At 56.7% G+C, this 25,131-nt stretch overlaps 1 protein-coding gene across 21 annotated transcripts in view; it reads right to left on the bottom strand.

Annotated features, from left to right (window-relative positions):
- ERI3 (ERI1 exoribonuclease family member 3) overlaps positions 1 to 25,131 on the bottom strand; it is a 125,391-nt gene that overhangs the window by 56,796 nt on the left and 43,464 nt on the right. For 19 of the 21 annotated variants that reach the window (XM_021096801.1, XM_021096804.1, XM_021096794.1 and 16 more), the window contains one exon: positions 1,395 to 1,467. In XM_021096801.1, the coding sequence (XP_020952460.1) occupies positions 1,395 to 1,467 (73 nt within the window). Of the gene's footprint in view, positions 1 to 1,394; positions 1,468 to 17,388; positions 17,462 to 25,131 lie in introns of those variants that run through there. The other 2 variants (XM_021096798.1, XM_021096800.1) reach the window with 1 other exon arrangement.

Below are 25,131 nucleotides of genomic sequence, written 5' to 3'. Positions count from 1 at the left end.
ACTGAGACCCGGCGGAGGTGAGAGCAGCGCTGAATCATCAAGGACAGGGCGTGTGCCCCGTGAAGACGACTGCAGGCGCTTCAGATGCAGGGAAGGCCACAGGCCAAGGCCCGAAGGTAGGACTGGGCCCGGCCTCCTCGGCCAAAGGTGGGAGACAGTGAGCAGCCGCTGCGCAGCTGCAAGGGCGGTCAGCGGGAGAGTGCAGAGCGGCAGAACACAGACAAGCCGGAGGGCAAAGGACCCGTGCACCCGCGAAAGCAGAGGAGTTCAGACGCCATCACCAAGTGCCTGCCCGCAGACCTGCGGACCAAGTCCAAGGTCACTGTCTCCCACCGCTCCTCCCAGGGCCCGCTTCGCTCCCGGCCCACACACCAAAAGCCTGCCTCTCCCCCGCCTGGGTGTCATCGCTCCTCCTCAGATCCACGTGCCAGCTCCCTCAAATGCCCAGTTCAAGACCCAAACCCGCACGACACCTGGCCTGACCTTCCAATGACCTCTCTTTTCTCTGATGGTTCCAGGAGTCACTGAGCGGACCAGCAGCGCGGGGTGCCTGAGGTGGCCCCAGGTCTGTGGCCCGAACATCAGAGGGATTTCGAGGAGTCCGTCTCCCTGGAGGCCTGGGCCTCGTGGAACAAGGATCCTACCCGAGCCGGGGGTCTGGGGAGTCTGCACCCACACCTCCTTTCTTCTGCTCACCTGGGGCGGTCAGCGCACACTAGGAAGGCACAGTTTTCTGGGGGACTCATCCTCTGCCAAGACCCGCTTTCCCTCCCGGCCCACAGCCTCAGCACCCACCGCCCAGCTGCTTGGTGCTACCTTAGTGCCGGCCTCCTGCCCACACTCAAAGGGAGGTGGGCTCTAGGCTCCACAGCCCTCTTGTCACACAAGCAAGGTACTGCCAGGCCAGACAGGCCCACAGCTGGCCCGAACCGTCTCCACCTCCCAACCAGAAGTAGACACCAGGGCCAGCCCGGAGGGTCAAGGGTCACCTTAACATCGCTCGGGACACTTTTCCGGGACTCAGCTAGCAGCACATCCCTCCCGGAGGCAGTGCAGCTCAGTGCAGAGGGGGCGCTCTGAGCAAGAACCTGGAGAACCCCCTTCATGGGGATCTCTCGGCACACCTGGGGGACGCCGAGGAGGACGGTGTCAAACTACCCCCAGCAGCCTGGTCCCCCCGCAGCTCCCCACTCCCAGAAATAACCACACCCTGCCAGTGCATGGTAGCTAGGGAGGAGGCAGGAGGGGTATTACAGAAAGAGAAGAACCAAGAGAAAGGAGAAAAGATGAGAACAGACGAGAACAAACGAGAAACGAAAGCAGGGCGGGGTGGGGCGGGGACCCGAGGCACAGGAGGACGGGAGGAGGCCCCGGGTGGAGCTCGGACACAGTACCTTTTTCAGGTTAATCCACTGCTTGAAGTAGTCTGCCACGGGCAGGCCCAAGTACTGGCACTGGCCTGGGAGCCTGAAGAAAGGGAGGAAAGAACAAGTTGAGTGACCCGTGTCCCAGGCACAGAGTCTTAAAACAGGGAACGCCGCGTCTGTTAGAGACAAAGAGACTGCAAGAGGCTAACCCACTCCGGGTCCTGCCCCACCCAAGCAAGGCACCCCACCTCCAGCACACTGGACACTGGGCCCCAGACAACCTAGAGACTCTCGTCAAGATAGCATCGGCTGCTGCTGCTTCCTGACGGATGGCGACAGGCCCCGTGCCTTCCTTACAGTTTCACCTCAACTCGGAGTGATGCTGTAAGCCAGGGAGACGTGTGCGTCTGACAGCCGGGAAAAGGAGATTCTGAGGGGTACCCGAGACCCCGCAGCTCAAGCACGCGAGTGCCAAGAACTGAACTCGAATCTGCCCCACTCCAAAGCCTATGTTCTTGCCACCGCACCAGGCGGCTGTCGTTGTCGTGTGACACAAAGAGGCAGGGGTGAGACAGGAGGACAGAGAGGAAGAGCACGTGATCTAGAGGTGTCTGGGCAGGGGCTTCAGCTCTCGCAAGAGGCCTTCTGTGGCAGAGAAGAGACCACGCAGAGGGATAAAGAGAGGTCAGAAGCTACACCGAGAGTCTGTTCTTGATTTTTCCTCAAATTATAATGTACACACCGTGTCCTCTTCTGGCTGACAACGCCGTTTTGCCCCCACAAATCCATTCAACCAAACGCTTACTGATGTCTAATAAGAGTCAGGCACTTAGGACTCAAAAAGTAAGACTTAACTTCTGCCCATAAGGAGCTCACAGTTTGTTCAACAGAATGGGTGATGAAAGAAACAGATAAAACGCCTTAAGTTGGAGCATTGGGGTACACGGGAGGATGGAGGAAGGTACTAGAAATATCAGCTGGGAAGATCATAGCGTTTTCTTGCTAAGAGGAGCTTGGCCACAGGCAACAGAGAGCCTGTGAAGAGCTGTGATTTACAAAGGGACAACAAAACAACACAGCAGAAAAGCCGAGGAGAAGCCAGGAGACTAGACAGGCGCCGTGGAGACAGCGAGCGAGCAACAGAAGAAAAAGGGATGCAACCAAATGCGATGCGGGGCCCTGAGAGAAAGCGGCAGGCCCCGTTCAGAGGCGTGGGGCCTGGCGAGCTTCGTGCTACCCACTGAGACAGAGGCAGAGGCGGGAGGCAGGGGCACAGACGGCAATTTGACAGACAAGGCGGAGCAGCGTTTAGTCAATTTCATCACTGTTTTCAAATCCCCTGCAAGCGCTGTCTCCCTAAACCGGGGTGGACTGCTCCCACTGCCTCACCCCGACGCCGCCCCAGAAGGAGCCATGAGTTTGCCAAGGCAGCTTTAGGTACACGCCAGACACGTGCTAAGCACTCAGTATCTGTTGAGTTCGAGGTGCCCGGGAGGCACCTGGCCGGGGGACAACGTGCAAGAGGCAGATGGATATCCAGTTCCGAAGAGAGCTCTGGCCTGGAGATACACACTGCCTGGTCATTAATGTCACAGAAGTGACACTAAAGCCATGGGAGCGGAAAAGATCACCGGGAGCGTGTGGAAGGAGGCGAGCAGAGGGTAGCATCTCATGGTGCTGGGCTACAAGGAAACCAGGCCACCCCAGGAGACGGCCAGCACGGACCAGGACTCACCACTTGACCCAGCAGTCAGCTCGAACGCTGGACTCCTTCGATTCCTAGAACACTCTTCCGTGACGCTCAACTAAAATCTATGTCTTGTAACTTTCGCCTATGCGTCTGAGGTGTGTCTTTAGAAACTACAGACAATGAGACTCCCAGCTTTGCCTGGCAGAACCCGCCTAAGATCTGAGAGCCCACCAAGCTTCCCTCAGAGCAGCCTTTTCCGGATCACAAATCCTTGGCATCGTTGAGAATTCTGAAGGAGATGATGTACCCCCCAAGCCCACTCCGCCCCCAGAAGATGGGGCTCCCAGACCCGCTTCAGGGTCATCAGACAGCCAAGACCCCACATGCTCTCTGGACCCCACTTCACGTCAACTGTGAATGATGACGAAAGCAAGCTTACTCTTTCTGGAATATTTATGACTGACTTTTGAGCTTAAAAAGCAGGTCATGAGCGTCAAATGCCGTCAAGTGGTACAGCGAGATAGAGCTGAGAAAACCCAATGAATTTGACTTCAGTAGGCTCGTGGGGAGAGAAGGCAGCAGGCAACACTGAAGAGTGAGAAGAGATAAGGAAGTGAAGTCACAAACTCCTTTTTGGGGGGGGGGGTCTTTTTAGGGCGGCACCTGTAGCATATGGAGGTTCCCAGGCTAGGGGTCCAGTCGGAGCTGCAGCCACTGGCCTACACCACAGCCACAGCCACACGGGATCCGAGCTACATCTGCGACCTACACCACAGCTCACAGCAAGGCCTGGATCCTTAACCCACTGAGCAAGGCCAGGGATCGAACCTGCAACCTCATGGTTCCTAGTTGGATTCGTTAACCGCTGAGCCACCACGAGAACTCCTTTTTTAAGAAGTTGGGTAACAAGAATACAGTTGAAATGACTGTTTCTATGCTAGAAAGTTTCAGGGCAGTCAGCCTCCCCTTCCTCAATTTTCAGTTATCTGACAGATACTATTGGGAAGCTGATGCCCTTACTTCGGGCAGTACAGTAAAGACTCACTCTTTTAAGACCTGAGATCTCCTGCCAAGAAGGTTCCCCTCAACCCCCAGGCAGCACAGGTCAGTTTCCTGGAAGGGAAACTGGCTGAAGCCAAGATGCCGAAGTATCCAAGCAGGATGTCCCATGTGGGACCAAGCATGTAAGGAAATTAGGCAAGATTTTAAAAGACGAAAGGCAGCTTTAGGAACTACACTGCAGTTGCCTAGAGCAGAACTGTAATGTCTGGTACTTCGTTTGCCCTTCAATCTTCCTTTTCTGTGCCTCATCGGTGGTACCTGCAACCACGCGTGCTCGGGTCCGCCACTTCTGAAACATCACATCAAGGTCTGTGAGGGGAAGGAACCACCAGAAGCAGCAGAATCTGCGAAGGACGAGCCAGGGGATGGCCAGCAAAAGGCAGGGGGTTCCTGGGTGACCCACCCTACTCTCCCTTCGCCAAGTCTAGCATCCCTGACTCTCCCAGTCGGCAGAGGCCAGGAGTCCTGTTGGCTGCGGCTAGCCCTGGGAGAGGGCGGGGCTCCGCCTTCAGCAGGAATTCAAAGGTAGACGCTGGTACGACCATTTCTACCCAAGCAGGAAGGGTCTAGCTCAGCAGGATCCTGCCTGACGCACTTGGAGGAGAACCGATACCAGAGGGGCCACACTGACCAGAGACTAGGCAGACTGCAGGCTGGAGACGTGACTTCAGCTACAGCTCAGCAGCAACCCGGAGGGCTGCCTGTGCCCCGAGGCTGACGGAAGCAGAGGGAGATGGGGCCGTACTTCTCCCCCAGGGCTCTAGGCACTTGCAGGTACACACCCCATTTGCAGACTCAGGGGCATTAAGGTTGCCGAGTCCTCTACTCAGTGGGTGGTCCCAGAGCGTGACATGCAGGCACGAGCAGAACAGAGGCAGCAGGGTCCAGGCCCATCTTCCCACAAGACCCAGAGCCAAATGCCAGAACCTGAACTCCCAGGTGCCTCGTGGGGAGACAGCTAGACACTTGGATGACAGAGCCTTGCCCAGCTTCGAAGGCACCAAGGGGAACCCTGTGAGGAAGGGAGGTCAGGACAGCTGTCAGCCCCTCATAAAAGAGGACGCTAATGTCCAGAGAAGAAAAAGGATTTGCTCGGCCAGACAACAAGCCAGGAGTTCCTTTCGTGGCGCAGTGGTTAACGAATCCGACTAGGAACTATGAGGTTGTGAGTTCGGTCCCTGGCCTTGCTCAGTGGGTTAACGATCCAGCGTTGCCGTGAGCTGTGGTGTAGGTCGCAGATGTGACTCGGATCCCACGTTGCTGTGGCTCTGCCGTAGGCTGGCGGCTACAGCTCCAATTGGACCCCTAGCCTGGGAACCTCCATATGCCGCGGGAGCGGCCCAAGAAATGGCAAAAAGAAAAAAAAAAAAAAGACAACGAGCCAAGGGCCGAACGAGAAATGGGATCCCAGTCTTTTTGTCTTTTTGTCTTTTTGCTATTTCTTTGGGCCGCTCCCGCGGCACATGGAGGCTCCCAGGCTAGGGGTTGAATCGGAGCTGTAGCCGCCAGCCTACGCCAGAGCCACAGCAACAGGGATCCGAGCCGCGTCTGCAACCTACACCACAGCTCACGGCAACGCCGGATCGTTAACCCACTGAGCAGGGGCAGGGACTGAACCCGCAACCTCACGGTTCCTGGTCGGATTCGTTAACCACTGCGCCATGACGGGAACTCCAGATCCCAGTCTTCTGGCCACACAAGACATCGATCACGTAGATGCACTCAGAGCTCTTTCCAGGCCCCGGGAAGGCAAGGTCTGGGGCTTTAGAGGGGCGGGTAGCATGGCGGTCACCACTCAAGGACACATCTGGCCCAAGGTTCCTAGGAGTCCAAGGCCACGGTCACACGGGGTTTCATCAATCTGGAAAAGAAAGGGGCAAAAGTTCCTCCGACACAAAGGGCCCGAATGCTGTGCGTTCCCACCAGATACTGATCCCAGGAAAGGAGCCACTGGCAGTGGGCCCTGGACTAGCCTGCGGGCATGAACGTGCAGGCAGGTTTATGGTGCCCAGGTCTCCGTGCAGCTGGAATCACTGGGCACAGAGCTGCTCAACTGCCCAAACATCATCTGGCCATGCTTATTACTGTTGCCCAATGAAATTTTATGCGCCAAGTCCACAGGTGTGACTTCCCCTTCTTTATGAGGGTCGGGATGACATCACGGACGGCCAATCGAAAAGAGCCAATTATGTCCAGGCCGTAAAAACGAATGGGATTTTTTTTCAACCAAGTCAAAACTTTCTTCTGCTTCATGACTGCAAGGGGGCCCCTTTTAAGAAAGCCCTCCCCCCACCCCCACCACCCCAGTCCTGCCCGTGGGTTCTAAACCAAGGGATGCGATCGCTTTCCAAATACTATGGGGCCCAGGGCCAAAGAGGGGCCCCGCCTTTGGCATTTACCATGGGGCCCTGCTCTTATCACACTGACCCCGTAAGGTCATCAGCAGAGACCATGAAGCCCTACCCTCCGATGCCTGGCTGGCTCTAACCGGGGGGAGTTAGAAAAGATGGGAGACTCCTCGAGTTCCCTGACTACTCCTGCTCCACTAGAAAAAGAAGGCAGAGCAAGCCTCTCCTGCTGAAAAAGAAGACAAGTGCGTGGGAGGGACAGGGGCGTAAGAAACAGCACCCCCACCCCCACTCAAGAAGCACACAGCACAAAGCAAAAGGAGCCCCTCGTCCAGCCCCACCACCTGCAGCCCAGCTCTCGGGCTAGGCCCAGACAGCCCTGATGGCAAACAGGTGTGACCAGCTCTGCGCCAGCCAAGGCAGGGGACCAGCTCGTTAAGGGAACGCCACCCTCGCTAATGGGTATGGGTGGGATGAAGCCATTGTTAGCAAGAGCTCAGCTTTGAAGCCTGGGCGAAGCAGAGCTGAAGGTCTCCGCTAGAACTGCTAGGCTTGAGCTGAGGAGGCCAGCAGCCTCCATGGAGCTCTGACAAACAGACCGGCAGACACCAAGCACCAGCACCAGCAGGACAGCAGGCACCAGTGCTAGCAAGTGTCACGGACAGTCTTCCGTGCTTCTCCCTCTGCAAGTCTTAGGGACAACCCTAAATCAGGGAGAAGCCCTTAAAGAGGAGGAAGCCAGCCACATCTGAGGCCCTATCTGACCCCTTTCTGTCTCTCCAAAACAGCTGTGGGACCTGGATCTCAGAGTGATGTAAGCTGCCATCCTGGTACCCAAAAGCACATACTGCTCACCTGCAAGGGCCAACTACTCTGTCCCTCTGGACAGGCAAGAAAAGGGGTGTGCTGAGGTGCAGAGCTGAAGATCAAGGAGAAAGGACCTGTCTTCTTCAAAGAAGACCTGTCAGAGCGTGGAGGCACAAAAGGTCCGGCCTGGGGAAGGCATTGGCAGCAGACCCAGCCAAGGCGCTAGATGGCACGAGGGGGATGGAGCTTGTTTCCACGAGGGTCCCCACGCTTGCTCATTCGGGTACAACCTTCCTGCAGAATGCTGTCGCTGGCGGTCCCGCATCTCAGAATACACTTCCTAGGCTCGTCTCCAAGTGCCAGGGCTGAGCCTCGGGAAGGGCCCGTCCCCCAGGTCCCAGTCTGGACGTCCTACCAGGCAGAGCCTCCCCAGGCAGTGGGGCCGAGGCCGCAGACAGCCCGGGCAGGCTACCCCGGCCGAGGCGGCACGAAGCTGGGGACGCAGCTCTTTGTCTCTCCCGTTTCCAACCCCACCCAGAGGAGATAAACAGACCCCGGGTGATAAACGGCCAGCCTTTCACGATCACTTTTCCTCAAGTTGAGGAGAGGAGCTGGTGATGGATGGGCTGGAATTTGGTTATCAGGAAGGGCTGTCAGCCAGAGGTGCCTCTCTCCTCCCCCACCACGCAGGGCATCATTACGCTGTGGCATCGAGGTAAAATATGAGCAAGGGGAGGGAAGGAAGAAAGAGGGGAAGGCTGGGCTTCTACACGGAGCCAATTGAGCTACAATGAGAGCAGGCACGGGGCTGGGACGTTAGTTATCTGCCCGTGACACCTTTTATCTCTGCACAAATTGGTCCTTCCGCCCCCACTGCACCCTCTTATACAAACAGAGGCAGGCACAATGTGTCACCACTGCAATCGCGTAGCAATTTCACCCGAATTAGTGAGGGGGTCAAACCAGGAAATAGGGGTTTTTCATTTCAACAGGTTCCGTAGTCCCTGCTCTGAACCACCACATTGTGGGGAGGAGGGCAGAGAGAAAGCAGACTCATAATTGAATTCACTCACTTGGCTGCGGCTGATGTATAAAAAATTAATGCTCAAGCCTCGTACTTATCAAAGCCGGTCCGTTTCCATCTCACCTGTGAGACGCACCGTGGCGGAAGCCCGGTGCCCCTGGTGGGCCGAGCACGCAGCGCTTCCAGCCACCTCAGGACCAGCAAGGACAGGAAGGGAGAGAAGGTACCAAGCACCCCATGCCAGCGACCCCTCGAGAAGCCTACAGGATAGTGTGTCGGATATGGGGAAGGATGGCGGCAACGGGGTCGGTGGGGTGAGCACATCAAAGAGGGTCCCGGCCAGTCCAGGAACACACTTTATTCTACAGAGAGAAAAGGCACTCTGGCTCCACCCTCCACCCGGAGACGTCCAGGGTGTTTTCACCAGGGATCCCTCCCTGTCCCACCGACACACACACACAGCTGTGCTGAAACTGAGGAAGCCGACAGGAACCCTCATGGCACCTGCAAGGCTCGAAGGGCAGAGAGTGGGGGAGTCAGATCTGTTTCCCAATCACCTCTTCCATGGCAGCTAGAAGGGCCCCTGATGGGGGCCCCGGGGGAGGGAGAACCAGCACACCCCCAACCCGGGACACGGCTCTGTCACTGAGAGGCAACTTGGTCAGGTGACCATGAGTCCTTGGATAAATGACATCAACTCCACACCCTGCTCTGGGAAGGTCAAAGGAGCAGGCAAGGAAAACATATTTCATGAACAAGCACGCTCACAGAAGCGATTCTGGCTATAAGGAGGTCAGCTGAGACCAAACCTGTCACTGCCTCTGGAGATGCTTCCAGGCCACCCGCATTGAGAAGGCAGTGCCTGAGTGAAAAAAGGATACGGGAGACGCTTCCTGGGGATGACAGAGTCAGGGAAGTCCCAGAACCATTCAACAGCTGCCCAAATGAATTCCAAGTAGCCTGTGGGCGAGGGGAGGGGCTGCGGACGGAGAAGGTAGGCAGCCTCCAATCCGAGATATCAGCACGTAAAGAGGAGGGAACGAAAGTCCAGGCCCCGGTCCAGACACAAAACGGGGGCACTTCCTGCCTCAAGTGCCAGCCCGTGTTTATGGGTATCACTGAGTCCCAGGACCCGCAGGGGGTAGAGGCCAATCAAACCTGACTCCTATACTCAGGCAGCACTGGGAACCACCCAGAAGATAACCACAGCGTCAAAGTGCGTGACTACTGCAGAAGGGCTGTCTCACTTCTGGGAACGGGAGGGCGATGTCGGGGACACATACAAAGACTCAGCTTCAATCCCCTTTGCTCTCTCTCTCACACACACACACACAGAGTCCCTCCAGTCTTCTCTGCCCGCCCACAGCCCGGGGAGAGTGCACTGCCAACTCCTCAGCCCACTTTGCCCCCACACTTGCCCCCATCCTCTGGGACAGCTGCAGGTTACGATTCCAGCCACAGGCTTCAGAAAGACGATACACTTGCTGGAGGCTGCAAAGGGTCAGGAGAGAGTATTGTTTGAAATACCAGTGTGACAGCTGGCTCCTTGTCTGCCTCTTCCTCCCCCACCCCCCTCCCCAAACTTGTCATGGTACAAGAAGTCTATAAGCAGCCCATCAGCTTTAAATATCAGTGTGCGTGAAGCAGGAGCACGAGAGCGAGGGAGCGGGAAGCAGACAGCGAGCGCCTCTGTCGCCACTGCCTGTCAGGGAACACTAATGAATTTCACCACCAGCAGCCATGCTTCAGATGGGGGGGGGAGTAGGGGGGGAGTTTTCTAGGAGAACTCGCGCAGGATTGAAACATCTTTTCCCAAAGCCCTGCTGATAAATGTCACTGTGGAGCTGAGAACTACACCGCCACTAGGACTTCCAGGCAAGCCCCGAGGCGCCCGCAGATAGGAAGGGGAGGGCAAGTGGGAGGCTGGAGGGAGCCAGCTGAACCCCCCAGTTAGAAGAGGGACCAGCATCACCCCCATCATTCTCATAAAGGCCTCAGGCTGCTTGGTTGAGAGGACAGGACAAGAAGGAAAGGCCTCTCGCAGGGAGAGGGTGCCACCTGGCCGCACGCTCCCTGCCCTCCAACCCATCAACCTCAGCCAACACCCTTCACGTGGGGAAAGGGGCTCCGTGCCATCCTTCCAGATGTGGGGAGGGGGGGCCTCTGGCACAAGTCCCAACAGGAAGCTACTTCCCCCACAGACGTCAGGCCACAGCTGCTTGTATTGCCCACTTGACAAATGAGGAAACAGAGGTCGAGGGTGGGAAGGTGACCTGCCCAAGACCCTGCAACTGGGAGGTGGTGGAGCCAGGACCGAAACCCAGGTCTCTCGTAACCCTCAAGGTCCTGCTCTTTCCACAACAGCACACAGCTTCTCTGAGGAGGGGCGGACCACCTCCCTGCCTCCTGTGTGTCTCTGCCCTGCCCCTCCACTCCCTCCCAGCAGAACACACGTGCACCTCTGGCCTGGCATGGCCACAGCTGCCATGCAGCACAGGGCTGGGCTCCAGGCCAGGGTGAACCCAGCCTGGCAGAGAAAGCCCTGGGCATGAGCCAGGCCGTCACCTGGGAGTCTCCACAGCTCAGAGGGCATGGCTGCAGGCGCACGCCTTCCCTCGGGTGCCCTCGGCACAGCTCTGATCAGCAGTGTCTGATCTGGCAGCGACCTGCTGTGCAGGGGGCAAATGACATTTAATTTCCTCCTGGTTTCCCTACGGTACAGACGAAAGGCCGTCACCTGCGTCTGGGTCTGGCAGCACAGCTGGAAGTGTTCCCAGACATGCTGCTCTGGAGAGTTCCCAAACAAACCAGAACACAGGCGGGTGCGGAGGGATGCCCCGAAGACCAAGCCGCCTGGCCTCCCAGAGAAAACCAGCTTCAAATTCCCACTGGCAGGCAGTTGCCCGAAGCCTCCACAAGGCACTGTACGTGTTGAGAGCGCGTCCCTGCTCCACTGCTTCACGGTCCACTTGCCCACTCTCTCTACTCCCATTTCTCGCAGAGTCCATATAAATGCCCACGGGAAGGACACAAGAGCCACAAGCACCCTGTGGAACAGCGTAAGATGCACGTCCCCAGTGCCACGAACACCTCCCCAAATCAAGGGCTCTATCTCCCCAGCCCCTCTCTCTACTGAAACAGCAAGACCAGCGCCTCTCCAGAGTCCCTCCCATGGGAATTCTTCCAGGGAAAGGGCAGCCCCCATCGGCTGTGGCTGGGCGAGTGCTTGGAGCCACCAGCAGGACCTGGTCGGCGCTCTTTCCCCAGCGGGCAGCAGGGAGTGAGCCCGGGGAGGACGATGAGCAGGTGACAGGTTCCCAGGGGATGCGGGTCCATGTCTCAGCTGGGGAGCTCTTCTCGGCTTGGCTCGGGAGCTCCCAAGCGGTTCGCGTGGTCTCCAAGATGCCGCACTCATGGCCCACGAGAGTCTCCACGTGGCCTATGGCCATCCTGACCCTTTGCCTGGGCTGCCTTTGTGTGGCCTATGATGCCCTCTGGAGGCTCTGTGGAGAGCATCCCGCAAGCATTCAGGATGTGGGATGCAGTTTGACCTCTGCTTCAAGGACACGGCTGTTCCCCTTACCCCGCTGACCTCTGCCCTGACCCCAGCTCCCTGACTCCTGCAGGATGCATAACCCTTGGCCTACAGCGCCACACTTCTGGTGGGTATTTTAAACCATGCTCCGTGCAGCTCTGGGCTTCTAGCAGGGACATCGGGCTACTCTGCGGACTGGGGCAAGAGGAGGAAGAATGGGCAGGGCCCCGCCCCAGCTTCAATCAGAACAGCTCAACTTTTCTACGTTTTATAATAGTGGGCTTATGCATTTTATTTCTAAAAAGTTTCCTGCTAAAAAAAATCCTACCCATTCGGTCTTTCTGCTGTGCTGCTTGTGGTTCTCATGGCATCTGGCTTGTATCGTCCTTGCAGTGTCCTCATGCTCTACCATGCTGAGCACTCGGCCTGCAGCTGACGACGCACGTGCCGCTCCTTCTGTCCTGATCACCTGGTGGTCCCTACGGTCCTCAGCACAGCACTTCCCGCGCCCAGAGCAACTCTCAACAGGGGCTTACTTCAGGGTCCTGCTGGACTTTCCTCCCAGGACACCCAGTGGGGAGCGCCTTCGACGGCAGTTTCCGACAGGATTCCTTGGAGGAGACGAGCTGCGGCAGACAGTGACGGATATTTATAGGAACGTCCTCGTCAAGACACATGGCACATGCCACTCTTAAATCACCAAGTGGGGCACACTTGCCACCATCACCAATCATCTGTGTCAGCCTCCGGGGGACCAAGGAGACTTTTGCATCGGTCCAGTCCTTGGGCAAAATGCAGTCTACACCCACAGGAATGATCACTCTTAGAAGTTTCCAAAGCATGAACGCTGACCATGGGGATACAGGACGATGCTCCCCAGCCACGTACTCAAGGGTCTGCTCCCTCGTAGAGGAGTCACTAGCCCACAGTTTTGTTTATTGCGCTGGAAATGGGCGAAGCCCCTTGGCCCATCAGCCACCCAGGCCTCCTTGTCCAGCCAGCTTTGGGGAGGCGGGAGGGGGAGAGGGGATTGTGCTCCCCCTAGTCAAAGCCACTTGTTATTAAGTCCTAGATCCTTTTATGGGGAGGGGGGTGGAGAGAAAGTAGCAATGCGCCTTCTCCCTCCCTCCACACCCCCCCACCCCACATATGCCTCCCAGCAGGGCCAGGGAGGAGAGCCATTAGTGTGTGCCGGAGCAGACAATGGGGAGGAGAAGTCTCCAGAGCAAAGGACAACTGCAGCAATTAGAATGCAGGGAGGTTCAGAAGCTATTTAACTGGGTGACCCTGAGGTCGCTGCATCTGACTCCCATCCCTGGATAAATATTGTATGAGCGGGGAGGGGGCCAGCGAGGGAGCCGGCGCAGCGCGGCTCCTCCTTCCACTCCTTTCCCGCCCCACACGGCTGCCTCCAGCCACACACGCCAAGAACATTATTTACAGCCCTGACAGTCAGCGCAATCACTCTGCTAACCAAGAGGGAATGGACAAAGTCGACTTACCAAAAATTGACTATGGCAATAGAAGAAGAATCCAGGGCTGTGGGGGAAGGGAGCTGCGCCAACCCTGAGATGCAAGGCTTCCCCCGCATTCTGGGCCCGGCTGGTGCACGTACTCTCCACCACCCCAAAACACCAGCAGGGAAAGCTGGTCCCAAACGGCAGAGAGTAAATCAAAAAAGGAGCATCCTTCCACCTTTCGGGGCCCCACAGTGGAAAAACTCCTGGATCTCATGGCTAACCAGGTGTTCTTGGGCAAAGACAGGCGTCCTAGCCACCTGGCCAGAGGAAACAGGACTGGCGACCTGCCACTTACCCAGCGGGTCCCCTAGCTGGCCTAGCGGGAAAAGGCCATGAGCAGGAAAGTCAGAGCGAGCGGAAAGGGGTCAGGGTGGGGGAAGAAGAGAGCGTCTGAACGCGGGCTGTGCCTCAGCCCCACGTGCCGCTCCTCCAGTCCTGCTCTAATGCACCCTGACATGCCTCTGAAGACAGAGAGCTGTTTGCAGTCAGCACCGTGATTTGTTAGTAATTATTTCCATGGTGTCACATTGCTGTCACTCTGTTAACAAAGAGACAGGCTGCCTCGGGCTGCCTGCAAGAAAGAATCGCAGAGAAAAAGGCCTGTCAGGCTCCCGGGATTCTCTGGGCTGGCTGGCTTTCTTCCCCAAACCAACATCCTTGCAGGCTTTGGAAGAAACAGTTTTACAGAACTATCAAGTCTGAGCTGTGTCACCCTTTAGCCAGGGACACAGAATTTATCCCACCCACTCGCAGGCACCCTTCTCAAAGCCCGACAGAGCTAAGCCCCAGAGGCCACAGATCACTCAGGCACAGGCCTCGAGTTCCCGGGCCTTCACCTTCCAGGACCCCTGCTTCCTGACTCCTCTTCCTCCCTCGGGTGCTCACAGCCTCGCACGTGCTCTTAGGAGCCTGATGATAGAAACCTATTTCAGAAGCAGCACCTGCTGGCCCGGGTGGCAGCTGTGAATCTGCCAGCCACTGTCCGGGACCGAAGCTGCTCAGGTGCCGACTCCCCCGTCACCCCCAGGTGCCTGAGCGCCTGGAAGGAGATCCTCATTGAGCTTCCCAGATCGGGACAGAATCCAGGAGAGACCTGGTGGTTTGCTTTAGCACAAAGTAATGTCTCCATTACCCTGGCTGGGAATTAGAGGACAGACTGGCAAGCACTGACAAAACAGAGGTCACTCACCTTACAGGCCGGGGAAGTTGGGGATTAATTCTCTCCTCTCACAGAGGGAATCAGACTCCTGGATAGCGGACGGAAGCACCAATCTCGAGAAACCCTTTCACTGCCAAGCAGCAGCAGAAGAGGGAGATGAAAGCCCACAGAAGCCCTAGAGAGGCCCTGCCAAGGTGCCAAGGACCACCACCGCTCAGCTCCCCCCGCCCTGCCACAGAATCCCACGGACAGAGGAGCGTGGACAAGACCAGGATTCTCCTGGCATCTGGGCCCAAAAGGCAGAGGGCAGCGCTGGCTGCCTGCACTGAAATGTAAACCCCATGAAGGCAGGACGTTTTGGAAGTTTTATCTCTTTGTTCACTGCTAAATCCTCAACGCCTAGAGCAGTGTAAGACATGAAATGGGTGTTCAACAGACATTTGCTGACAGAATAAAGCAGTGGGCCTCGAGGGCTCAAAGGCCACTTCCACAGGCCTAGAGCCAGCCCCTCTCTCTCTACCACAGGAGTTAAGAGAAGAAGGCGGCCAGTGCAGATGCCGCGAGAGACAGGGCAGATCACAATTTGGTTGGAAAGGATGGGGGAGACTGGGACAAGCTGACAGGCCTAGGAAGCTGCTTATACCAGACTGGATATTCACAGAGTCATGCGACACACGTGTACTGACGGGCTAAAGAAGGAAGGCAGTCCAACAAAAGGCGCGGAGATAAACCGCAGTGGAGTAACACAACGGCGTCCAACCTGGCAATAAAAAGGCTGAACTACCAACACATACCTACAACGACACGGAGGAATCGCTCCTACGTTATGCTGAGCAAAGGAAATCAGACTCTGAAGAGTACACCTTGTGTGACTCCATTTATGCGGAAGTCAAGGACAGGCAGAGGAACCAAAAGTAAAACCGAAGAGCAGTGGTTTCCTGACGGGGGAAGGACATGGGAAGGGGCGCCAGGGAAGCTCCTGGATTGGTGGAAAGGGTTCTCCTTCTTGATCTGGGGGCTGATTACACAGGAATATACTTCTACAAAAATACACCCAGCTGCCCATTTCACATTTGCACACTGTACGCACCCTACTGTACCTATTTCAAACCTCCCTTTCTAAAAAAAAAAAAAATGAAGAAAAAAAAAAAGGTGGGTCTCAAGGGTCACATAATGAGTATTTAAAAAAACACAGAAATACCTCCCCCAACGGAGAATCTTTTTCAGGATGAATGGTGGCTCTTTCTCCCTGGAGTTCAGGACACAAGCCCTCCAGAGCCTTCACTCGTTATTTACAAGAGGACAGAGGGCCCAAACAAATGGCCAAGGCCTGGGAAAGTCCAAAACTGTTCCAAACACAAAGGAAAGCAGCCTGAGTCTTAGGCCAGGGAGGTGGTGACCTGGCGGGAGGCTGCGTGCAGCCCTTCCTCCAGCCCACGTGAGCTCCAAGGAAGCAGAGCTGGCACACACGGCCAAGCTGCGCGCCGCTGGTCCTGGCACCCTCCGAAGCAGCCTGTCAAATTCTCCCACTGGGCACAGACCGGACGTCCACAGACTGCCTGGAAGAGCCCAGAGAGAGAACTAATTTGTTTCCTGACAAGCTCAGCAGAGACTGGCGGAGCTATCCCAACTCTGAGCAGTGGTCAAGGTCTGAGTGCCTACAGCCCCTCCTGCCAGCAAAGAGACGTGGCAAGAGCCTCATGGAGGGTCGAGGGGTACTCCATGCATCAGAATGGGGACTAGAAACGAGGCGGCATCACTGTCTCAGGCCCAACGAAGCAGTGAGAGCCACCTAGTCAGCAGCTCCGCCCAGAGGCCAAAACAGCCGCTCCCACCACCACGCACATCTCAAAGCTCCATCAGCTGCTACATAAACATCTCTACCTTTTACCAGGGTTTTAACTGAGCAAAACTTCCGCTCCGGGGATTCCTGTGACCACGAAAATGCTTCAGACCCTCTGACACCTTCCCGGGGGTGAAGACATGAGGCTGCCACTAGAATCCCACCCTTCAGCCCAGAAAGTGGGATACCAGCGGCTCCGTCTTCCGGGGCAGAGGGAAGCAGGCGGGCGTGCCCACGGGCCTGATGACAGAGCTTCTCCCCTAGTGACCGTCCAGGCCCACAGTCCCCCCCAGGGCCAGCCGGCCAGCATCCCCACACTTAGGCTCTGGGGGAAGGAGGCAGGCTGCGCTCCCGCTGACCTGCCATTCGGGAACCACGCGGCGAAGAGTGGGTAGAGAGAAACCTGCTCCTGCCCAAGGATCTGCACGTGGGAGACGGATGCTCCGCAGCCCAGCCCACCTTCAAGAGCCCTTTACCTGCCAGGTCTCGGCCCCAGGACAGGTGCAGGAGGGGCTCTCGTGCGTCTGTGAGAAGACTGGCCCCAGGGGCCTGTGAGCGCGCAGGTGTAGGCGGGCACCCCTCGCTCCTCCGCCCCCAGGAACTCTCGGCCCAAGGAGCTGTCAGGCTAACGAGGCTACCCCACCACCACTCCATCTGAGCGTGGCAGGCTGCACCGCACGACTGGCTTCAGGTGGCTCTTCTTTAATTAATGGCATCCCAGGCTCTGCAGGGAGCTTCACCCCACAATGAATGGCCCTCTCTCATTAGAGGCAGGCCTGCCATGATGTATTCAGGGCGAGGGCCAGGATTCATTTCCCTGTCTGTGGTTGGGGATGGGAGGGAGGGGAGCGGCAGCAGGGAGAGATTTATATCGAGTGACTTGGATTAGCTGCAGCTGAAACATGACCCCATCAACACAAGCTGCCTTCCTGGGGCGAACCCGACACACCTCTGCTGACGAGAGGGCTCTAGGGAAGCTGAAGGGAGGGCAGAAGGTCTGGTGCTTGTTCTCTCTGGGCTTAGGCTGCAGCTCGAAGGCCCAGAATTCCTATACAACCTCCAGAACCCCCTCCCCGCTCCCCACACAAACTGTGTGCCCTGGGAGCCTGGCCCGGCTCTGAGCTGATCTTGCCTTATCCAAAGCCTCCTCGCGGCCAGGAAGCTGACTCACTGGCCTCAAGCGACAGGACTGCCGCCTTGTCCACCGCCGTCAGCTGGCTCCCTGCTTTGTGCAGGGAACGCCCTCACTCCCCACCTTAGAGGAGACGCCCACAACGTGGTCATGCCCATGTCTGGGGTGTGGGCAAGACCCAAGTGTGTGCTGCCACAGGACATCTCAGAGCCCAGGCCACCCGCGCTAGGGAAAAGGCAGGCCTCAGTCAGACACGGAAACACGCTGGCAGCCAGCACCTCACTGTGGTGGTCCATTAGGCTGAACCCCCTCCAGGGCGGGAGCGCCTGAGCAGCACTGCGCCCCCTCCCTCCTCCTGGCGCCCCTCACAGGATCATGACACTGAGCACCGTGGACTGGGGTTTCCTAGGCACTTCTCACAGACCTGGCAAAAAGGCCAGCCTGCCCTCCGCCAGCCACACAGGTGGTTTTAGGCCCAGGAGCTGGGCGGGTTCAGGCTGGCAGCACAGGGCACACAGGCCTGCGAACTCCCTCTGCAAATCCCACTGAACACTCAGGTGTCGCTTGTGCTTGGGAAAGAAAGCCCACTTTAGCGCCTGCCCTCGTTCCATCCTCAGCCCTCTCACTCAGAATGCCCGGTTCTCTGAGAGCTGGGGGGTGGGCCCTCACCTTCTGCTGCCAGCCAATCAGAAGGTTGCTTGGCAGGCTGCTGTGTCCCAAGGAGTCCAGGGCAGAATGCCTATCATCTGTAGGCGCCCACTCCAGGTCATCCAGGCTTCTCCTGGCCCTCGTGGTGGAGCCTTCATAGACCCTTCCTCCCCTACTCAGAAAGAGAGGTAGCTCAGTTCCGCTTTGCTGAGCCCTATTTGGCAATGTGTCTAAACACATGCAAACTTAATTAGTTCAGGAGGGGAGCCCAAGCGCTTGCAGTGACAGATAAAAGTATCAGGAAATGAGACAAGTCGGGACTGCCAGGGAGTTGTTACTCCAGCCCCTTCCCCCGGCAGGCTGCTAATCAAAAGTGATACAGCTCAGGGCTGGGACCAACTGGCAAAGCCATGGACAAGGTTCTCATGAGCTTAGTGACACGATGAGATGCCCCGTGTGCTTCCAAACAAACTGCAGGATAGAGGGGACCAAAGTGATCCTGGCAATGGTTTCCTTCAAGCCCAAGGAGTCATTCATCTGTCACTCAGCAAGGAGGCTCTCAGCCCCAAAGCGTCCCCCGCCACCCCTCCTGGGCAACCGCACCCACACATCAAAGAGAACCTAACAGCCCAGACCCCCGCCAACACCAGACCAGGTACCGGAAGCAGAACGCGTCAGAGAACACCTGAGGCTTCTCCCTCTACGGAGGGAGGGCATTCCCACCACACGGCCCGAAGGAAGACGAAGCGTCGGTCAGGCAGCGGACTGGTTAAACACACGGCTTCTAGAGTCAGGATGCCCAGGTTTAAACACCTGCCACAAATTGGTTGTGTGCCCTTGGCAAATTACTTACCTCTCTGGGCCCCAGTTTCTTCATTTGTTGGGGGGGGGGAATGGTTATAGAGATGATTTATTTCACAGGACTGTAATAAGGATTAAACGAGATCGTGTCTCAGGTATAAAGTGCACAGCAGGGAGTTCCCATTGTGGTTCAACGGGTTACAAACCCAACCAGTATCCATAAGGGGGCGCATTTGATCCCTGGCCTCACTCAGTGGATTAAGGATCTGGTATTGCCGTGAGCTGTGGTGTAGATCCCAGATGCGGCTCAGATCCCGTGATGCTGTGGCTATAGCGTAAGCCAGCAGCTGCAGCTCCAATTTGACCCCTAGCCTGGGAACGTCCATATGCCGCAGGTGTAGACATTGAAAGAAAAAAAAAAAAGCACAGCAGGGCCCCTGGTATATATAGAAAGTGCTCAGTAAATGCTGGCTATCCTTATTTCCTGATGTAAACTTTTCCACAGCAGTCCCAGCCCTCCATCCTAGAAGCACCAATCTCTCAGAGAAAGCCCTTCCCATGGTGCCTAGCACCAAACTCCTCCTCCCTCACCCAGGCCCATGTGCCATCTCACCCAGTGCCCACCGTGCGGAGGGCCCAACACCCAGAGCTGCCAGCGGGAAACCCAGGAGCTTCCTGGCACTAACAGTGCAGTACCCTAGCCCCTCACTCTCAGGCTGGTACAGGAGAAGCCTTCCTCCGTTCCCTTTTCCCTGAATCTACCCACCAGGACCCTCTGCCGCCTTCCTGAGCAGAGAGGCCACAGGCGCACTCCACGGCTTGGTTGTCATCTATTCAACAGATCCTTACGGAACAGCTATTACAAGTCAAGCGTTGTCTAGGGTTATAACGGTGCCTGCAACCTAAGGAAAGAGACAGGTCAAGGCAGCTATGATACAATTTCCTGTATGAAAAAGTGCACGTGCTCCAGGAACACATAAGAAGGCACCGAGAGAAAGGGGTTAGGAGGGACCGTTAGGAACCGGCCAGGAGCGTCTGGCTGGGGTGGGGCTGAATACATAGAGAGCATCAAGAGATGAGGCTGGAGAAATAAACAAGAGCTCTAAGAGCTTCAATAAGCAGTGTGACTTTGCCTCCAGGGCAACGGGCAGCCGTGAAGGGTGTGAAGGGGGTGTGATGTAATCTGCCACAATTAGGAGGGCAGAATAGAAGAAACAAGACAGTCAGATCAGCTAGAAGACTTTCGTAGGAACCCAAGGAGAGTATGGTGACCTGAGCTAGGACAGTGGTAGTGGGTTTAGAAGGAAGGCACCAACTGTGAGACCCCTCTGGGAGAAAAAGTCAGCAGGACCTGGCGATTAACTGGTTACGGGCAGAGGAAGAACCAAGGATGACGCCCAGGTTTCTGACACAACTACTGAGTAGAGGGTACCAATCACTGCTCGAGAGAATGATGGAGGACAAGGTGCCGGGAGAAAACCACCACCTGAGCTCTAAGGCGCACGTGGGTGTCTAGGTAAGACAGAGAATAGGAGCTAGAAACGAAGGCCTGGAGGTCAGACGGCAGACTGAGCAGATGCCTTTTCTCCAGCGGCATCACTGCTGCAGGTCAGTTCCCATTTCTCAGATGGAGAAAAAGATGAGAAGACAGCACGCAGAGAAGAGGGGAAGCCAGGGCAATAGATGAGATCACACTGGGAAGCGTGAGTGTGTAGCGTAAAAAGACAAGACGGCTAGGAGAGAGACCAAAGAAACACCAACATTTAAGAAACACTAAATTTAAGGAAAAAAGGAAAGACGCCTCTGCAAAGAGGAATGTGGAGGCAAAGTCAGAGAATCAGGAGACATAAGGAGAGCTGAAGGATGCTTCAAGTGGTCAACTCTGCTGAATGATGCCAAGAGGGCCCAGCCTGGCCCCGGCGAGCATGTCACTGGCTGCCCTCTCAGCCTTCATCTACCTCCCCCGACACGGCACCGGCCCTGCCCGACCGTGCTCTCCCAGGCGTGAGGTCCCATCGCCAGGGGACTCCCCTCCAGGCAGCAGCAGTCTCTGCTTCTCAACAGTCTTGGCTGCATGACCCTCTGTAATCCCTGCTGAGCACATGGCCCCGTATCAAACAGCGAGCAGGGTAATCTGAGCCAGCGTCTGGGGGCTTTTTGCTTTGCTAAGTCCGAGACATCATGCTTATTTGTACTTGAAACAAGAAGCGAGGCTTATGTCATCTGGAAAAGGACGAGTCATCTTAAAAAAAGAAAAAAGAGTGTGACCTCAGGTGTGACGTTCACACAGATGCTCCCACCTGCCTCCTGACTGGGTCTCCTTCATGATGAATTAAGAACAACAGAGCGCAAACGACCTCGGGTCAGAGTACTGAAGTAACAGGAGCAGGTCTCATTTTCTTTGGCCAGACGGCACAGTACCAAGCGCTTTCCCCCACTGGCGTTCTTACAAATGACAGTTACTTCTTTTTGCAGACAGTTTTCTACCCTGGGCTGCAAAATTAGTCCGGATGGGCGTCCACGAAGTTACGCTCGACGATGAGCAAGCATCGCCCCCTCTCCAGACGTCCTGGTCCACGTCGGCACAGCGTCAACAGGGGTGCGGCGCGCACCTCACCAGGAAGGCAGGGAAGACGCCCAGGTGGAACGCCGGCCTGGCCCTCCGACGCCCCCGCCGATGGAGGCCACCCGCCCGTCCCAGCCAAGGCTGAGCTGGACGCGGGACCTCTCAGTCGGCCCTGAGCAGGCCCCTGGCCCCGGGCGCCCACAGCAGTGTCTGACCATCGGGGCCCTCTCGGAAGGGCCTCTTCCCGGACAGCGCCGCCGACCATGTCCACGCTCCCCCCATCGGCTCTTCCCAACCCCTCACCAGCGGCCCCACCCGTCTCCCCAGCCTGCCCCTCTTCGCCGCCTCCCAGGCCCCTGGCAAAGCCTCTGGTCTAGCTTCTCAGCTACCTGTGTGTTCAGCTGGTAAACCCAGGTCTTAAGCTACAGGCGAAAAGCTGAGCTCCTCAGAGGCGGCAGCTGCGCTGGTGTCGCTGCCTCCGCCCCGCGCTCCCACCAGGCCCGAGATGGAAGCCCTTCACCGAGAGAACCGACAGCCCAGGCAAGCGGAGAGGAGAAGAAGTTGGTGAAAGAAGGCTAAGCTCTAGGGAAGCTTCAAGAAACACCCAGGAAGGCAAAGGAAAGGGAGGTCAAGTAGGGAAGGCAAGCCGACTGAGCCAAAACCAAAAGTGTCGTTTGCCTTTGCCTTTTTTTTTTGTCTTTTTAGGGCCGCACCCACGGCATACGGAGGTTCCCGGGCTAGGGGTCTAATCGGAGCTCCAGCTGCTGGCCTACGTCACAGCCACAGTAGCGCCAGATCCGAGCCACATCTGTGACCTATCCCACAGCTCACAGCAACGCCAGATCCTTAACCCAAGGAGCGAGAGCCAGGGATCGAACCCACAACCCCATGGTTCCTGGTCGGATTCGTTTCCACGGCGCCATAACAGGAACTCCCAAAGTGTCGTTTCTTAGACAAGTTTCGAAGTAGAGTCAAATCTGCATCCACGAAATTAAAACCCACCTTGGCCGGATCTGTGACAGCAGCATCAAAGCCCACGTAAAGCTGCATCTCAGCCCATCCAGGCCGACAAGAGACGGACACAAAATGATTCTGTCAGGGTGGAGGCAGATGTCTTTTCTCCAGTGGGCTCTCCGCTGCCACTTCAGTCCCGTTTCTCGGTGCCTCTCTAATCAGACCCTTTCCAACGAAGGTGACGTGAAACTGGCTGGGGCGGGGGGTGGGGGGCAGCAACGGGGAGCAACCATGGCTCTGGGAAACCAGGGTGGGAAATGAAAATATGTGCTGAATGCCCGACGCTTAGTTAAATCTGAAAGTGATGTCAAAATAGGAAGCGAACCACATCCTAACAAGTAGTGGGTGTCAATTCCCCAGCACCCTTGTCAGGCTCATCCGCAGGCTTTGCTGAGCGCCTGGGAAGGTGATGGTTCTGACGAGAGCCATCCGATGAGAGGCTCCAGGACCACGGAGAAGCTGTGCGCTGTCACGCAGCACAGCTTAGATTCCTCTCTGGCTGCTTTACTTTGTTACACATTTAATTAAGAGCCTTCCCAGCAGTTGGGGGAGTCCGGCGCCTAAGAGGCAGCCACACTCTCTCCTCCCCCAACTCTGCCACCTGCCTCCTGCCTCCTCCCTGCACACTGGTTTTCAGAGCTTCACTGGACTTCCCGACCCAGACCCGAACCGGCCACCAGAGTCTGCCTGAGCCACCTCTTTTGGAAGCTATGTGGCCTGAAGAATTCACTCCTGCCTAGCTTTGAGCCTACCAATTGGAGCATCAGTGTTTAATTTTGCTTTGTTTTGGCTGTTTCATCGACAAAAGGGAGATAGCACCTCCTACCCAAGAAGGCAGTCAGGAGGACTGGGTGGGCTGTGGAGCCTGCTCATTAAAATCTGATTTCCTTTCACGCGTTCTTTGATTCCCCAACCCTAAGCCTCTTCTTGATGACATCAGTGCCCGTGAGGAGGACAGCAGCCTCCGGAGTCCCCCGGATCTGCCCAGGCCTGAACTGGTGCTATAGGGCCAGACCCAAAGCAGACAGCAGCTCTGAAATTCCTCTCCTGCTCCTGCTGGAGAAACCCACTCTAGCCTAGGAGGCCCAGCCAGACAGGCCCCAGCGTCATGCACAGGGAAGCTTTCCTCTGCCTGCAGGCATCACACCCTTCACAGCTCTCACAGAAGGGGCTGAAATCAGGCCTGGGCCACAAACACGCGAAAGAGAAAACACCCCTGGAAGAGGGGGCATCTCCGAAGGCAAACTGGAGAAACTGGGCCTCCGGCCTGGGCCGCCAGAGCCCAAACGCCAGCACTCTGGGTGTCAGCCTGAAGCCGCCCCACCCCGGATGGCTTCTCCCGTGCCCGAGCTCCACGCCAAGTCCCTTCCCCGCTTCAAGCACTCAGAGCTGCCCAGGATACCCTCAAGGAGAGCACCGGCCTTCCTCCCCTTCCTCACCTTCTCCACAGGACCCCTCCTCCGCCCTGCATTCGGCTCCGCCTCCAGGCCCCGGCCCTAAAATCTCCCTGACAGTGAACGTTATCCAGGAGCTTTGGGGGCTGTGCGGTGTGCAGTCAGTCAGCAGCGAGCAGGTGCGCACAACTTTAGGGCCGGGGAGACGAGGCGAGCGGGTGGTCACGGGACTCGGCCTCGCTCTTCCTCCCGCCTCACCTCGAGGGTGGGGTCCAACAGCAGGCTGGGCAGCCACCTGGGTACAGAACTTCGCCCAGCTTCCAAAAGGCACATAAAAAGGACCTTGGTGAGAAAACAACGCCTGAATTGGTAGGAGATGTCACTCCAGAGCCACGACTCCCTACCCCCACCAGTACCCCACCCTATGCTCAAAAGCTCACACACACACACACACACACACAATGCTTGCTGCCGCCTTCAGTCACAAAGAACACAGAGGTATCGATTCTATCAATCCTCAGCAAACAGTGCCCCCACCACCTCCAGTCCGCTTTTGTTCCCTGGGGGCTGCCTGAAGCCAGGTATCCATGAGGACAGACGAGAGGCAGGAGCGTCAACCCCGCGAAGGAACCAGTTCTGTCTTCCACAACCAGGGCAGGATCAGGAGACAAAGGAGAACAAGCAGGGAGGACAAAGGAGGAAAGAGGAGGCTGGGGACTTGGGCGGCTTCCTCTCTCATCCCCACCACTAGGCTCTCGGCGGGGTCATCAGGCCTCATGTACCAGATGAGAGCCGAGCCTAGCAGAAGGGTTAAGAGAATGAACCCTGGAGCCAGGGTGCCCGGGTTTGAATCCTGGCTTTGTGAGTTCTTGGGCAAGTTACTTAACCTTCTGGGCCTTAATTTCCTCATCTATAAAATAGGAATCACAAGAGGAGCTAGGGTTAGTAAATGAGTTACTATTTCTAGAGCGTTTAGAACAGTAAATGCTATGTATTTGGTTTAAAAGGAAATGAAAGACCCCCTTTTAACTCCCTCCTTTCAGGGCAATAACATGTAGCCCCACCACAGGAAGACCCGTCCTGGCAAAGGCCAGAAGGCAACAGCAGCGCTGGGCGGGCCCTCGGCTCGTCCACTCGCAGCTCCGGGGGCAGAAGGCAGGGCTCCCAGCCCTCGTCTCACCTGCTGGCCCCCAGGATCCAGGGACTCCCTGACCCCGCTGC

Source organism: Sus scrofa, chromosome 6, assembly GCF_000003025.6.
Source record: "Sus scrofa isolate TJ Tabasco breed Duroc chromosome 6, Sscrofa11.1, whole genome shotgun sequence".
NCBI classification, from domain to species: domain Eukaryota; kingdom Metazoa; phylum Chordata; class Mammalia; order Artiodactyla; family Suidae; genus Sus; species Sus scrofa.
Note: the sequence above shows the minus strand (reverse complement) of the source record. Positions and strands in the feature narration are given on the sequence as shown.